Genomic DNA, 13,242 nt, shown 5'->3' on the forward strand with positions numbered 1-13,242 from the left:
TCTGCATGAATTTTAAATTCTGTTATTTTAATTGTGGAAGTTTAACTGGTTTCTGCAGCTGAGCTGTCAGAAGAAATAACAATTTATTGAGGTAAATTTCTCATGCACTTTACATCCTGGCACCAGACTACCACAGGACATTTCCACATGCCTCTCTTCCTATGGTTGGACATGGATGGTGTCTTCTTATTTATATTATAATTTTTAATATTGATCTGAGCTATGGTGACATCAGCACACAGAAGAGGACTCAGAGTAATGAACTGATTACACGGAATTCCCTTAAAAGGACAGATGGTGGTTTTCTATTAATGCGTGTCAAGGCATGGATGTTCTCTGGCTCATTGTGGTAACAATCTTCTTCCATGGCCTAACAGTGACCTCCTCCCCTTGTCTTCCTCCCCTTTTTTGGTCTCTGTTGCCTTATTCTACACCTTATAAAATACAGTCTCTTGTTCAGAATGTTGCAGAGTGTAACAGGCCTTTACACTAGTATGAGATCTCCTTCATTTGTGAAGCTGCATTGTAAGGTTACCCATATTCTAGGCCAATTGCACATCCTGTATTTTGGCTTCCAATACGTTGACTCAATTGTTGGAGTTTGGCATAAGACTGCCCATTGTTTGATACACAGTATGAGCTTGCTGTCACACAAAGAGCTTCTCTGTGTTGTATTCTTTGATATCCACGTTAAAACTAACTATTATTTCAGCAGTCACAAATATGTGCAATTCCTTTTGTTTTCATTTCTTCCTTCTCTCTCCCACAATCTGCTCCTCTGATCACTGGATAAATGCACCTCATGCATCAATCTTTTTTCATCTTGCCTTGTGGCATTTCCTGACTACTTTGTCCCCTCCCACAGCTACTTCTTCAGTACTTAATATAGCCTTACTTTTTAAACAAAATGGAAGTGCTGTTCCAATGCATTTCAGTTGTGATGTGAGACCAAACAAAGCTATAGCAACTTAAGAGCTCAGTATTGCTAACACCAATCACTTAGAAATCATGATTCAGACACTAGAAATCATAAGATTGGCTTAAAATCATGAGATTTTGAAAAAATTGGGGTTCTTTTTATTTGCCTTCTGGTTTTTGAGTCCTTAGGATACCCCATTGGGTGACATTTTCAAATGTTTCTCTGCCAACATGAAAGCTAGAAACTTACTTTTTTAAAAAATGAAAGCCAAAATTCTTATGTAATAACATGATTCCAGGAGCAAGGGTTTTATGTTAAATGTCAAATATAGTGTGAGTTTAGCAACTCTGCATTTCTGCAGTTAATGTTTTGGTTAAACTTACCTCATTTAAATTCTGCAGTTGTTCAGTAGGTTCCTTTGGTGAAAGAAATGCGCACTGATCTATTCTACAATAGAAAAATAGAAAAATTCCATTGAACACTCCATTTTCCTCTATAGCAAATATTTCAGACTTTGTAGATCTGAATTTACATTATAGCAATTATGCTGTTGTTTCTGTTATAAGATCATACAATACTGTATTGAAAAGACATAAAATTTCATATGAAATTTACCTCTGAATTCTGTATAACTCATTTAAATACACAATGAAGAGAAATATTGTTCAGAGTAATAGTGATTTTATTTGGAATCACTTTTGATGCATTTATACCACATATGCAGTCCTTAAAACTATCACAGTTACTAATTGGGAGGAAAAAAACAAAAAACTCTAAAAATTTGGGATCATTCCTTCAAAGAATGGGTGCACAATAGGGACCCTGTCTGGTGACCAAACCATGAGCAACAAGCAGCGAACCACTTATGGATATGCTTAACTTTAAACATGATTAGCCTTCTTTATTTCAATGGGACTACTCGCATGCTTAAAGTTAGGCCAACGTTTAAGTATTTTGCTGGATCACAGCCATAAAAGATAAATCTTTCCAGACTAACTTGATTATTATTAGGGCTGTCAAGCAATTTAAAAAATTAATCGCAATTAATCGCGTGATTAATCACACTGTTAAACAATAATAGAATACCATTTATTTAAATATTTTGGATGTTTTCTACCATTTCAAATATATTGATTTCAATTACAACACAGAATACAAAGTGTACACTGCTCACTTTATATTTATTTTTTATTTCAAGTACTTGCACTGTAAAAAAACAAAAGAAATAGTATTTTTCAAATCATCTAATACAAGTACTGTAGTGCAATCTCCTTATCATGAAAATTGAACTTACAAATATAGAATTATGTACAAAAATAACTGCATTCAAAAACAAAACAATGCAAAGCTTTAGAGCCTGCAAGTCCACACAGTCCTACTTCTTGTTCAGCCAATTGCTCAGACAAAAAAGTCTGTTTGCATTTGCAGGAGATAATGCTGCCCACTTCTTGTTTACAATGTCACCTGAAAATGAGAACAGATATTTACATGCCAGATGCGCTAAAGATTCGTATGTCCCTTCAAGGTTCAACCACCACTGCAGGGAACATGCGCTCATGCTGATGATGGGTTCTGCTCAATAACAATCCAAAACAGTGTTCATTTTCATTATCTGAGTCAGATGCCACTAGCAAAAGGTTGATTTTTTTTTTTTTGGTGGTGGTGGTTTGGGTTCTGTAGTTTCCTCATCAGAGTGTTGCTCTTTTAAGACTTTTGAAAGTATGCTCCACACCTCGTCCCTCTCAGATTTTGGAAAGCGCTTCAGCTTCTTAAACCTTGGGTTGAGTGCTGTAGCTATCTTTCAAAATCTCACATGGGTACCTTCTTTGCGTTTTGTGAAATCTGCAGTGAAAGTGTTCTTAAAATGAACATGTGCTGGGTCATCATCCGAGACTGCTATAACGTGAAATTTATGGCAGAATGCAGGTAAAACAGAGCAGGGACCATACAATTCTCTGGCAAGGAGTTCAGTCACAAATTTAATTAACACTTTTTTTTTTAACGAGTGTCATCAGCATGGAAGCATGTCCTCTGGAATGGTGGCCAAAGCATGAAGGGGCATACAAATGTTTAGCATATCTGGCATGTAAATATCTTGTGACTCTGGCTACAAAAATGCCATGCAAATGCCTATTCTCACTTACTGGTGACATTGTAAATAAGAAGAGGGCAGCATTAAGTCCTGTAAATGTAAACAAACTTGTTTGACTTAGCGATTGGCTGAACAAGAAGTAGGACTCAGTGGACTTGTAGGCTCTGAAGTTTTACATTGTTTTGTTTTTGAGTGGAGTTATGTAACAAAAAAAATTACATTTGTAAGTTGCACTTTCAGGACAAAGAGATTGCACCACAGTACTTGTATGAGGTAAATTGAAAAATACTATTTCTTTTGTTTATCTTTCACAGTGCAAATATTTGTAATCGAGAATAATATACACTTTGATTTCAATTACATCACAGAAAAACATCAAAAATATTTAATAAATTTCAATTGATATTCTATTGTTTAACAGTGCAATTAAAACTGCGATTAATCGTGATTAATTTTTTTGAGTTAATCACATGAGTTAACTGTGATTAATCAAAGGCTTTAATTATTATTATTTCTTTTTTAAAGAATGACAGAATCAGGCCCTGATCCTGCAAACATTTCTGGATATGCTTAATTTTAAGCACTTCAGTAATCCCTGAAATTGACTGCACTCAGAGGGTATGTCTACACTGCAATTAAAAATCTGCAGCTGGTCCATGCCAGTTGACTTGGGCTCATGGGGCTCAAGTTAAGGGGCTGTTTAATTGCAGTGTAGATGTTCGGGCTTGGGCTGCAACCTGGGCTCTGGGACCCGATGAGGTCGGAGGGTCACAGAGCCCACGCTGCAGCCCAAGCTGGAACATCTACACCACAATTAAACAGCCCCTTAGCCTAAGCCCTGTGAGCCTGAATCAGGTGTCAAATTGTAGTGTAGACGTACCCAGAGAGCTTCATGGCCCTTCAGCTATAGAAGTTCTCAGGGCTCCATCCTCCCCTTCATCCTGTTCAACTTCTATGGGAAGCTGGTAGGGGAGACTGCTGAATTGTAGTTCATGCTGTCCCACAACATGCAGCTGTAAACCTCCTTCACATTAAGTGAAAACAGCACCATCTCCGAACAGTCTATAGGCATGGCCAAGATCAATAACTGGGTGAAGGGCAGCTGTCAAGGAGTAAGTACCAAAGAGGAAGAATTAACACTGGTCTACAATTTTTGAGAAGTCGTCTGCTTCAGAAATAAAATGTGCTATTTATTATGTATTTTGATGTGCTGAATTCAAATATGACAATTAAAACAACTGATTGGCTACTGTTTCTAAGATATTTAAGTTTTTACATTTTATGTCTATGTATATTGTGTAGATAGTAGAGTTTTAATCATAAATTGTAAACCTAGGTCTTTTCATGTGTTTATGGTTGCTTTACATGATAATATTTCACCGGTCCTGTTTATGTAACACTTTAAAAATCAGCAAAAGGGTTATATAAATAAAATTTATTATGAAACAAAAGGCAAAAAACTATTATGTACATAGTTTAGTCCTATTCAGTGTCTACTCGGCGCTTCTTGGTTTGTCTCTTGTATTCATTAAATGGAGCATCTCTTGTCACTGTCCAACAATAGTCTGCAAGCATTGATGGGCTCCATTTGCCCTGACAGCGTTTCTCCATTGTTGCAATGTCCTGGTGAAATCGCTCGCCATGCTCGTCGCTCACTGCTCCGCAGTTGGGTGGAAAAAAATCTAGATGAGAGTGCAAAAAATGTATCTTTAGTGACATGTTGCAACCAAGGCTTTTGTATGCCTTGAGGAGGTTTTCCACCAACAACCTGTAGTTGTCTGCCTTGTTGTTTCTGAGAAAATTTATTGCCACTAACTGGAAGGGTTTCCATGCCGTCTTTTCCTTGCCACGCAGTGCATGGTCAAATGCATCATCTCGAAGAAGTTCACGAATCTGAGGACCAACAAAGACACCTTCCTTTAACTTAGCTTCACTTAACCTTGGAAATTTTCCACGGAGGTACTTGAAAGCTGCTTGTGTTTTGTCAATGGCCTTGACAAAGATCTTCATCAGACCCAGCTTGATGTGTAAGGGTGGTAACAAAATCTTCCTTGATTCAACAAATGGTGGATGCTGAACACTTTTCCTCCCAAGCTCCAATGACTGTCGGAGTGGCCAATCTTTCTTGATGTAGTGGGAATCTCTTGCACGACTATCCCATTAGCAGAGAATACAGCAGTACTTTGTGTATCTAGTCTGCAGACCAAGCAAGAGAGCAACAACCTTCAAATCGCCACAAAGCTGCCACTGATGTTGGTCATAGTTTATGCACCTCAAAAGTTGTTTCATGTTGTCATAGGTTTCCTTCAGATGGACTGCATGCCCAACTGGAATTGATGGCAAAACATTGCCATTATGCAGTAAAACAGCTTTAAGACTCGTCTTCGATGAATCAATGAACAGTCTCCACTCATCTGATCGTGAACGATGTTGAGGGCTGCCATCACACCATCGATGTTGTTGCAGGCTACAAGATCACCTTCCATGAAGAAGAATGGGACAAGATCCTTTTGACGGTCACGGAACATGGAAACCCTAACATCACCTGCCAGGAGATTCCACTGCTGTAGTCTGGAGCCCAACAGCTCTGCCTTACTCTTGGGTAGTTCCAAATCCCTGACAAGGTCATTCAGTTCACCTTGTGTTATGAGGTGTGGTTCAGAGGAGGAGGATGGGAGAAAATGTGGGTCCTGTGACATTGATGGTTCAGGACCAGAAGTTTCATCCTCTTCCTCGTCTGACTCAAGTGAGAATGATTCTGGTGCATCAGGAACCGGCAGTCCTCCGTGGTGTACTGGGCATATAGCTGATGGAATGTTTGGATAATGCACAGTCCACTTTTTCTTCTTTGACACACCTTTCCCAACTGGAGGCACCATGCAGAAGTAACAATTGCTGGTATGATCTGTTGGCTCTCTCCAAATCATTGGCACTGCAAAAGGCATAGATTTCCTTTTCCTGTTCAACCACTGGCGAAGATTTGTTGCACAAGTGTTGCAGCATATGTGTGGGGCCCACCTCTTGTCCTGATCTCCAATTTTGCAGCCAAAATAAAGGTGATAGGCTTTCTTAACCATAGTGGTTATACTGCGCTTTTGTGATGCAAAAGTCACTTCACCACAAACAGAGCAGAAGTTATCTGCACTGTTCACACAAGTACGAGGCATCTCTGCTCACTTTGGCTAAACAGAAATGTGTCCCTTTGCAAAATCAAGCACTGACAAATAAGAGAACACGACACTGTATGATTTCTAGAGCTGATATAGGGCAATTTGTTCAGCAGAGTGATGTAAGCTTCGTTATGATTGCATCATCCATGACTTCTAGCAATAACATGATGCAATTCATATCATGTAAGACGCAATACCAGCTTCAGATTGCATCATTCATTGTTTTTCCTAAAAAGCAAGTACTGTCCAAACCCAGTCATAGATTTATTCATAGATCCAGTCAAAGATGTATTTTAGTCATTTCTGGTTTAAATTGAGATCTCTTCCCTTTATAACTCACTTATCCTCCGCCATTCCCAAGTCAAGGGTCGTATATACTGACCCAATAGCATATCTTGAAAACTAGAGCCAATCAACAATTTTAAGCATCATTTTCGTTCTCAGTGACCCAGAATTAGTAAAGTTTGACTACATTTATTTCAGAAGCATTTTGGCTGTAGAGCAGTGTTGTTTAGTGTGACACAGTATCTATGGATATAAGTAGGCATAATGAGATGAAACAAAGAATAGGAAAATGTAGGCTGAATAACAGGTAAAGTATCCTGATGGTGAGACAGATTTGGCTATGGAATACTCTCCCAAGGAAAGTGAAGAAGCCCCAATGCTTGGAACTTTTAGAACTAGACTGGATAAAACATTAGTACGTGTAGTCTAAGGAGCAATTGTGCATTAGCAGGAAGAAAGAGATGGCCTGGAAGTTGTAAAAGGTCTCTCTCATCTCTAACTTGTATGATTCTAAATATCTGCAGTATATAGATTCTTGTAGAAATTTCAACTCGGTAGATAAATTGGGCAAGTTAACCAATGGTACAAGTGAGCACCACTTCCTGGACATCTGTGGAGCACTACCCCCACAAGACAAATTAATTTGGCCTATTGACTTAATGTTGCACTTGTGAATTCAACAAGCTACTCTCATACTAATTACCCCTTTGCTTCCATAGTTCAAAAAGAAAAAAAGCATGAGAGGTACTGGTGTGGACTTCTATAAAGTTTGTAGTGGCTCTGTGTTGGATGACCTGCATAGCTCACTCATGGCTCCACCACTAATGAGCCCCATGGTTATTTTAAGCTCGGGGGGAGTGGGAACGGACTTTACAGTACCCTTAAATCATCATCTGTCAGTCTCAGTTGGTATTATTATCTGCATTTTAGGTGTGTGATTGTCTTGCATTCCACTGTTTGTATTGTACAAAATAATACTGGAGTTAATACTCTCTCACAGCTGTGTTCCTCACACACACTAGATGTTTCCTGAAGTTACCCTAGCCAGCAAAATATTTTTTCCACTTTGTGAAGGCCATTTACGTTAATGGTAGTTACGTGTGCATGTTGAGCTAAAAACACCCCATAGTCCTTTTTTACAATTAAGCTTAATAGCTCTGCTAGGTAAATGCAAATTGACTGATGGTAACCTGGCAACAGAGTACATATAATTTAATAACTTAGAGCCTGTTCCTGCTCTCATTTAAATCAGTTACAAAGCAACCGCTATCCTTAAAAGCAGCAGGATGAAACCCTTATTTTCCACCTGAGCTGATACATTAAAATTGCTTTAAGCTCGAACAGAAATTTTAAATAATTGCGGACAACTCTGCCTTCCACATAATCTGGGTCATAAAAAATAAGAAAAATGTAATTCTCTGTGTTATTGCTACTTTTCATATTTTATAAAGAGGCAGAGTAAATATTTGGAGGGCTTGACTGGTGATCTCACTTACACGTCACAGGAGGGTAACTCCACTGATTTCAGCAGAGATACTCCTGGCTTACCATGATGTAGATGACATAAGGCCCATATGGAATATCTTCAAAGTTTGTGGACATGACAAAAAAAAAAAAAAAAAAGGATAAACACATCAAAATAAATACAGCTCCTACCAGCAGCAGGGTGGAGTCAATTTGTAACAGCTCTGAGCAGTTGTTTAAGAACAAGGCCAGAAGAGGTGAATTACAGATCATGCATGAAGTTATTCTTAATGTCATATTTTGAAAAAAATCAGACTTAATTGCAGATGCTGTAAACACTGTAGAAATTTGAAAAATTGCATAATGACTTGTCAAGGCTGCTTCCCCACTCTGAACTTTAGAGTACAAATGTGGGGGCCTGCATGAAAACTGCTAAGCTTAACTACCAGCTTAGATCTGGTCCGCTGCCACCATTCCCAAATGTGCTAATTCCCTTCCCGGGGTAGCCTTGAGAGACTCTTCACCAATTCCCTAGTGGATCAAGATCCAACCCTCTTGGATCTAAAAACAAGGAAAAATCAATCAGTGTTCTTAAAAAGAAGGCTTTTAATTAAAGAAAAAGGTAAAAATCATCTCTGTAAAATCAGGATGGAAACTAACTTTACAGGGTAATCAAACTTAAAGAGTCCAGAGGAATCCCCTCTAGCCTTAGGTTCAAAGTTACAGCAAACAGAGATAAACACTCTAGCAAAAAGGTACATTTACAAGTTGAGAAAACAAAGATAAAAAGTAACACACCTTGCCTGGCTGTTTACTTAGAAGTTGGAAATATGAGAGACTTGTTCAGAAAGATTTAGAGAGCCTGGATTGATGTCTGGTCCCTCTCAGTCCCAAGAGCGAACAACCCCCAAAACAAAGAGCACAAACAAAAGCTTTCCCCCCCACCAAGATTTGAAAGTATCTTGTCCCCTTATTGGTCCTTTGGGTCAGATGCCAGCCAGGTTACCTGAGCTTCTTAACCCTTTACAGGTAAAAGGATTTTGGAGTCTCTGGCCAGGAGGGATTTTATAGTACTGTACACAGGAGGGCTGTTACCCTTCCCTTTATAGTTATGACACGACTAATGAAGCAAATTGATGGATTAAAAAAATACATAGAAACGTAGAATATTAGGGTTGGAAGAGACCTCAGGAGGTCATCTAATCCAATCCCCTGCTCAAAGCAGGACCAACACCCACTAAATAATCCCAGCCAGGGCTTTGTCAAAATGGCCATTAATCTCTAAGGATGGAGATTCCACCACCTCCCTAGGTAGCCCATTCCAGTGCTTCACCACCCTCCTAGTGAAATAGTGTTTCCTAATATCCAACCTAGACCTCCTGCACTTCAACTTGAGACCATTGCTCCTTGTTCAGTCATCTGCCACTACCAAACAGCTGAGATCCATCCTCTTTGGAACCCCCCTTCAGGTAGTTGAAGGCTGCTATCAAATCTCCCCTCATTCTTCTCTTCTGTAGACTAAATAACCCCAGTTCCCTCAGCCTCTCCTCGTAAGTCATGTGCCCCAACCCCCAATCATTTTCATTGCTCTCCACTGGACTCTCTTCAATTTGTCCATATTCCTTCATCTGCACTCAAATATTATACTTGATATTACTTCTTTAAGGGCCCACTGCAGCTTCCGATTAGTCTTTGTGCGTTCCCTAAAACAGTTTGCTTGTGTACATTTCTAGTGTGCAAGCAGCCCAGCCAGCATAGTAGTGGCTACTTTGTAAACTGCAGTGGCATAGGTAGACCCTATTCACATTCTACCCATCATTACACACCCACTGCCTTCTGAGAAGAGAGGCATCTTTGGCTGGAGAGGAAACATTTCATGGTCAAAGTGGTAATGATCCACAAGTTACAGCCCCAAACTGCTCGAGTAAGTCACATCTTTTAAATACATGGCAAGCCTGGAGTTTTCCAAGGGTTTTTTCCATTCTTTAGGATAAGAAGAACCGTAGATCCATAAGGAGTGAAATATTATTTAGCTTGAAAAAGAGGGCGTAATAAACAAAGGAAGAACAAACTGCCACCTCATATACCTCTACTCCGATATAATGCTGTTCTCGGGAGCCAAAAAATCTTACCGTGTTATAGGTGAAACCGTGTTATATCGAACTTGCTTTGATCCGCCGGAGTGTGCAGCCCCGCCCGCCCGGAGCACCGCTTTACCGTGTTATATCCGAATTCGTGTTATATCGGGTCGTGTTATATTGGGGTAGAGATGTATTTGAGTAATGCAGCACATAACTCTACAATTGCTCTCCATTTTTTAAAACATTGCCAATCACATTTAATATGTGAAGAATATTTTTAAGAGCACATTTTTGGGATTGTACATCAGTGCTCACACAACAGCTTTCCCATCCTTTTTGTTAAGGAGAGGTAATCCCCTAATCCCAACGTTTACTGCTAGGGAGGGTTTATACATTTTATCTGCCAAAGATGCAGATTGCACTGTACAGTAATCCAAATCCAATTATTTGTGACTGGTAGAATAGTATTCAGTGTAAATACTAACAACAGTATTAGAAATTCAATTTTAATGGGGGTGCACCAGTTTCCTCAAGGCAGTTGGTGTTTAATATTTTAAAGTGACTTTAATGCTCATGAAATATTCTTGACAGACAGCTCTGAAGACTGAGCAGATATGCAAAGGCTACAACAGGATAGTACTTGGCCATCACCCTAATCATTTCTCTAAGCTCTAACTTAGAACGCTCTCTTCAAACCTGTTCACTAGACCACCTCTCTCGCTGCATTCAAATACCGCCTAAAACTCACCCTCTGCTGTCTTGCCTATGAGAAATGAGTGGGAGGAAAGGACCCAGTAAAGGAACAGACACCAACAAGATGCGTACATGGTCTAACAGGTGATCTTATTGTCACCCAATCATCCCTCTCCCATTCCCCCTATGCTTATCTGTATATGTACCTCACTTGTTGTATCATGATGAATTTAGATTTCTCTACTGAGCAGGGACTGAGTCCAAACTTTCAAATCTGGGTGGCTCTTTAATCCATATTTAGGCATCTAAATAAAAATGGCCTATTTTTGAGAGGTGTTGAGCATCTGCAACCCACTGACTAGTAGTATATGTAAAGAAAAAACAAACACTTACAATTCAGAACTATTTAGACTTTTTAACTCCACTCAAAATGAAAACAATTGATACAACATAAAGAAGAAACTCACCGAACAAAAGGAACAGTTAGTGGCACAGCCATACTAGACAGCACAAGACACCATCAACTCTTGTGCCCTACTGTGCTTGTAAACAGGACCGGCTCTAACTTTTTTGCCGCCCCAAGCAGCAAAAAAAAGCGCCGCCCCGCCGTAATACACACACACCCCAGGTGCCGCCCCACCGCGCCGAAACCCCCCCCACCGAGTGCCGCGCCGCCGAACCCCCCCCACCGAGCGCCGTACTGCTGAACCCCTCCTGCGCGGAGCGCCGCCGAACACCCCCCACTGAGCGCTGCTCTGCGGAACACCCCCACCCCCTGCGGAGTGCCACGCCGCTGAAATCCCCGCCAAGCACCATGCTGCCGAACACCCCCGCCCCTCGTGGAGCACCGCACTGCCAAAGCCCCCCCCCCACGTGGAGTGCTGCCGAAACCCCCGCGGAGCGCCGCGCTGCCAAACACCCCCACCAAGGGCCATGCTGCCGAAACCCCCGCCGAGCGCTGCACTGCCGAACACCCCCGCGGAGGGCCGCTGAAATCCGCCCCCCGCGCAGAGCGCCGCCAAAGACCCCCCGCCGAGCACCGCGCTGCCGAACCCCTCCCTGCAGAGCACCGCGCCGCCGAACACCCCCCGCCGAGCGCCACGCCGCTGGAACACCCCCCCACCGCCGAGCGCCGTGTTGCCCCCCACCACTCCAAGATTGGCCGCCCCTTACCAGGTGCCGCGCCAAGCACGTGCTTGGTTGGCTGGTGCCTGGAGCTGGTCCTGCTTGTAAGTAAGGAGAATGAAAGCACCAAGGTTTCTGCACAGCAGCCTGTCCAATGGCCTCCCAGCAATGGCAAGCAAGGGGGTGCCCTCAGTCTGAGGTTCCATGCCCATGCTGCAGGTGACAGGAAAATCTCTTGGTCCAACAGATGGACAGCCTGTGAAGTTTCATTTTATCTAAGCATGCATTCTTTTTACCAATAGCCTGGCAAAAACGGAGTTGGAAATTATTAAAATCAGATGCTGTCTATTGTTCATTTAAAAAGTGAGCGTTGGGCTGGAATCTCTGTGCACTTGGAAATGGTGAAAATGATAAACCTAAAACAAATGCTCTAGTACATTTTGATACTGATGCCAATGGGCATGACTTGGAGTTACACTAGTGCAGAACTGGAAGAAATGTAGCGGTGAATTAAGCCCAGGATGTAAAAGTTGGTGAGCTAACAAGTGAACAGTAAGATTGTTTAGCTAGTTGGGGATCCCTGGTCTGCCTGGTATTCTTAATCACGTACACTTTACTCTTCTTTATATCTTCAGAGGTTATGCATGCTTTGTGTTATCTTCAACATCTTTGGTAGTTGCTTGGGACTTCATTATCTGTCTGTGCACTGAACGGATATGGGCACAGCTGCCACATAAGTCTCACTTGCTTATGGTCCCATTCAACATAGAATCATAGAACTGGAAGGGACCTCGAGGGGTCATCTAATTCAGTCCCCTGCACTCACGGCAGAATTAAGTATTATCTAGACCATCCCTGACAGGTGTTTGTCTAACCTACTCTTAAACATTTTCAATGATGGAGATTCCACAACCTTCCTAGGCAGTTTATTCCAGTGTTTAACCACCCTGACAGTTAGGAAGTTTTTCCTAATGTCCAACCTAAACCTCCCTTGCTGCAATTTAAGCCCATTGCTTCTTGCCCTATCCTCAGAGGTTAAGAAAAACAATATTTCTTCCTCCTCCTTGTAACAACCTTTTATGTACTTGAAAACTGTTGTCATGTCTCTTCTCAGTCTTCTCTTCTCCAGACTAAACAAACCCAATTTTTTCAATCTTCCTTCATAGGTCATGTTTTCTAAACCTTTAATCATTTTTGTTTCTCTTCTCTGGACTCTCTCCAATTTGTCCACATCCTTCCTGAAATGTGGTGCCCAGAACTGGACACAATACTCCAGTTGAGGCCTAATCATTGCGGAGTAGAGCAGAAGAATTACTTCTCGCGACTTGCTTACAACACTCCTGCTAATACATCCCAGAAGGATGTTTGCTTTTTTTGCAACAGCGTTACACTGTTGACTCATATTTAGCTGTG

At 41.2% G+C, this 13,242-nt stretch overlaps 1 protein-coding gene across 12 annotated transcripts in view; it reads right to left on the reverse strand.

Annotated features, from left to right (window-relative positions):
- The window catches only part of FAM13C (family with sequence similarity 13 member C), a 261,546-nt gene that overhangs the window by 58,172 nt on the left and 190,132 nt on the right, over positions 1–13,242 (reverse strand). For all 12 annotated transcript variants that reach the window (XR_010589230.1, XM_008163198.4, XM_008163202.4 and 9 more), the window contains one exon: positions 1,303–1,366. Coding sequence is in view for 11 of the 12 variants with exons in the window: in XM_008163198.4 (XP_008161420.2) it covers positions 1,303–1,366 (64 nt within the window). In the remaining variant the exon portion in view is untranslated. The remainder of the gene's footprint in view (positions 1–1,302; positions 1,367–13,242) is intronic.

The sequence above is a fragment of the Chrysemys picta genome, chromosome 7 (genome assembly GCF_011386835.1).
Source record: "Chrysemys picta bellii isolate R12L10 chromosome 7, ASM1138683v2, whole genome shotgun sequence".
Lineage (NCBI taxonomy): Eukaryota > Metazoa > Chordata > Testudines > Emydidae > Chrysemys > Chrysemys picta.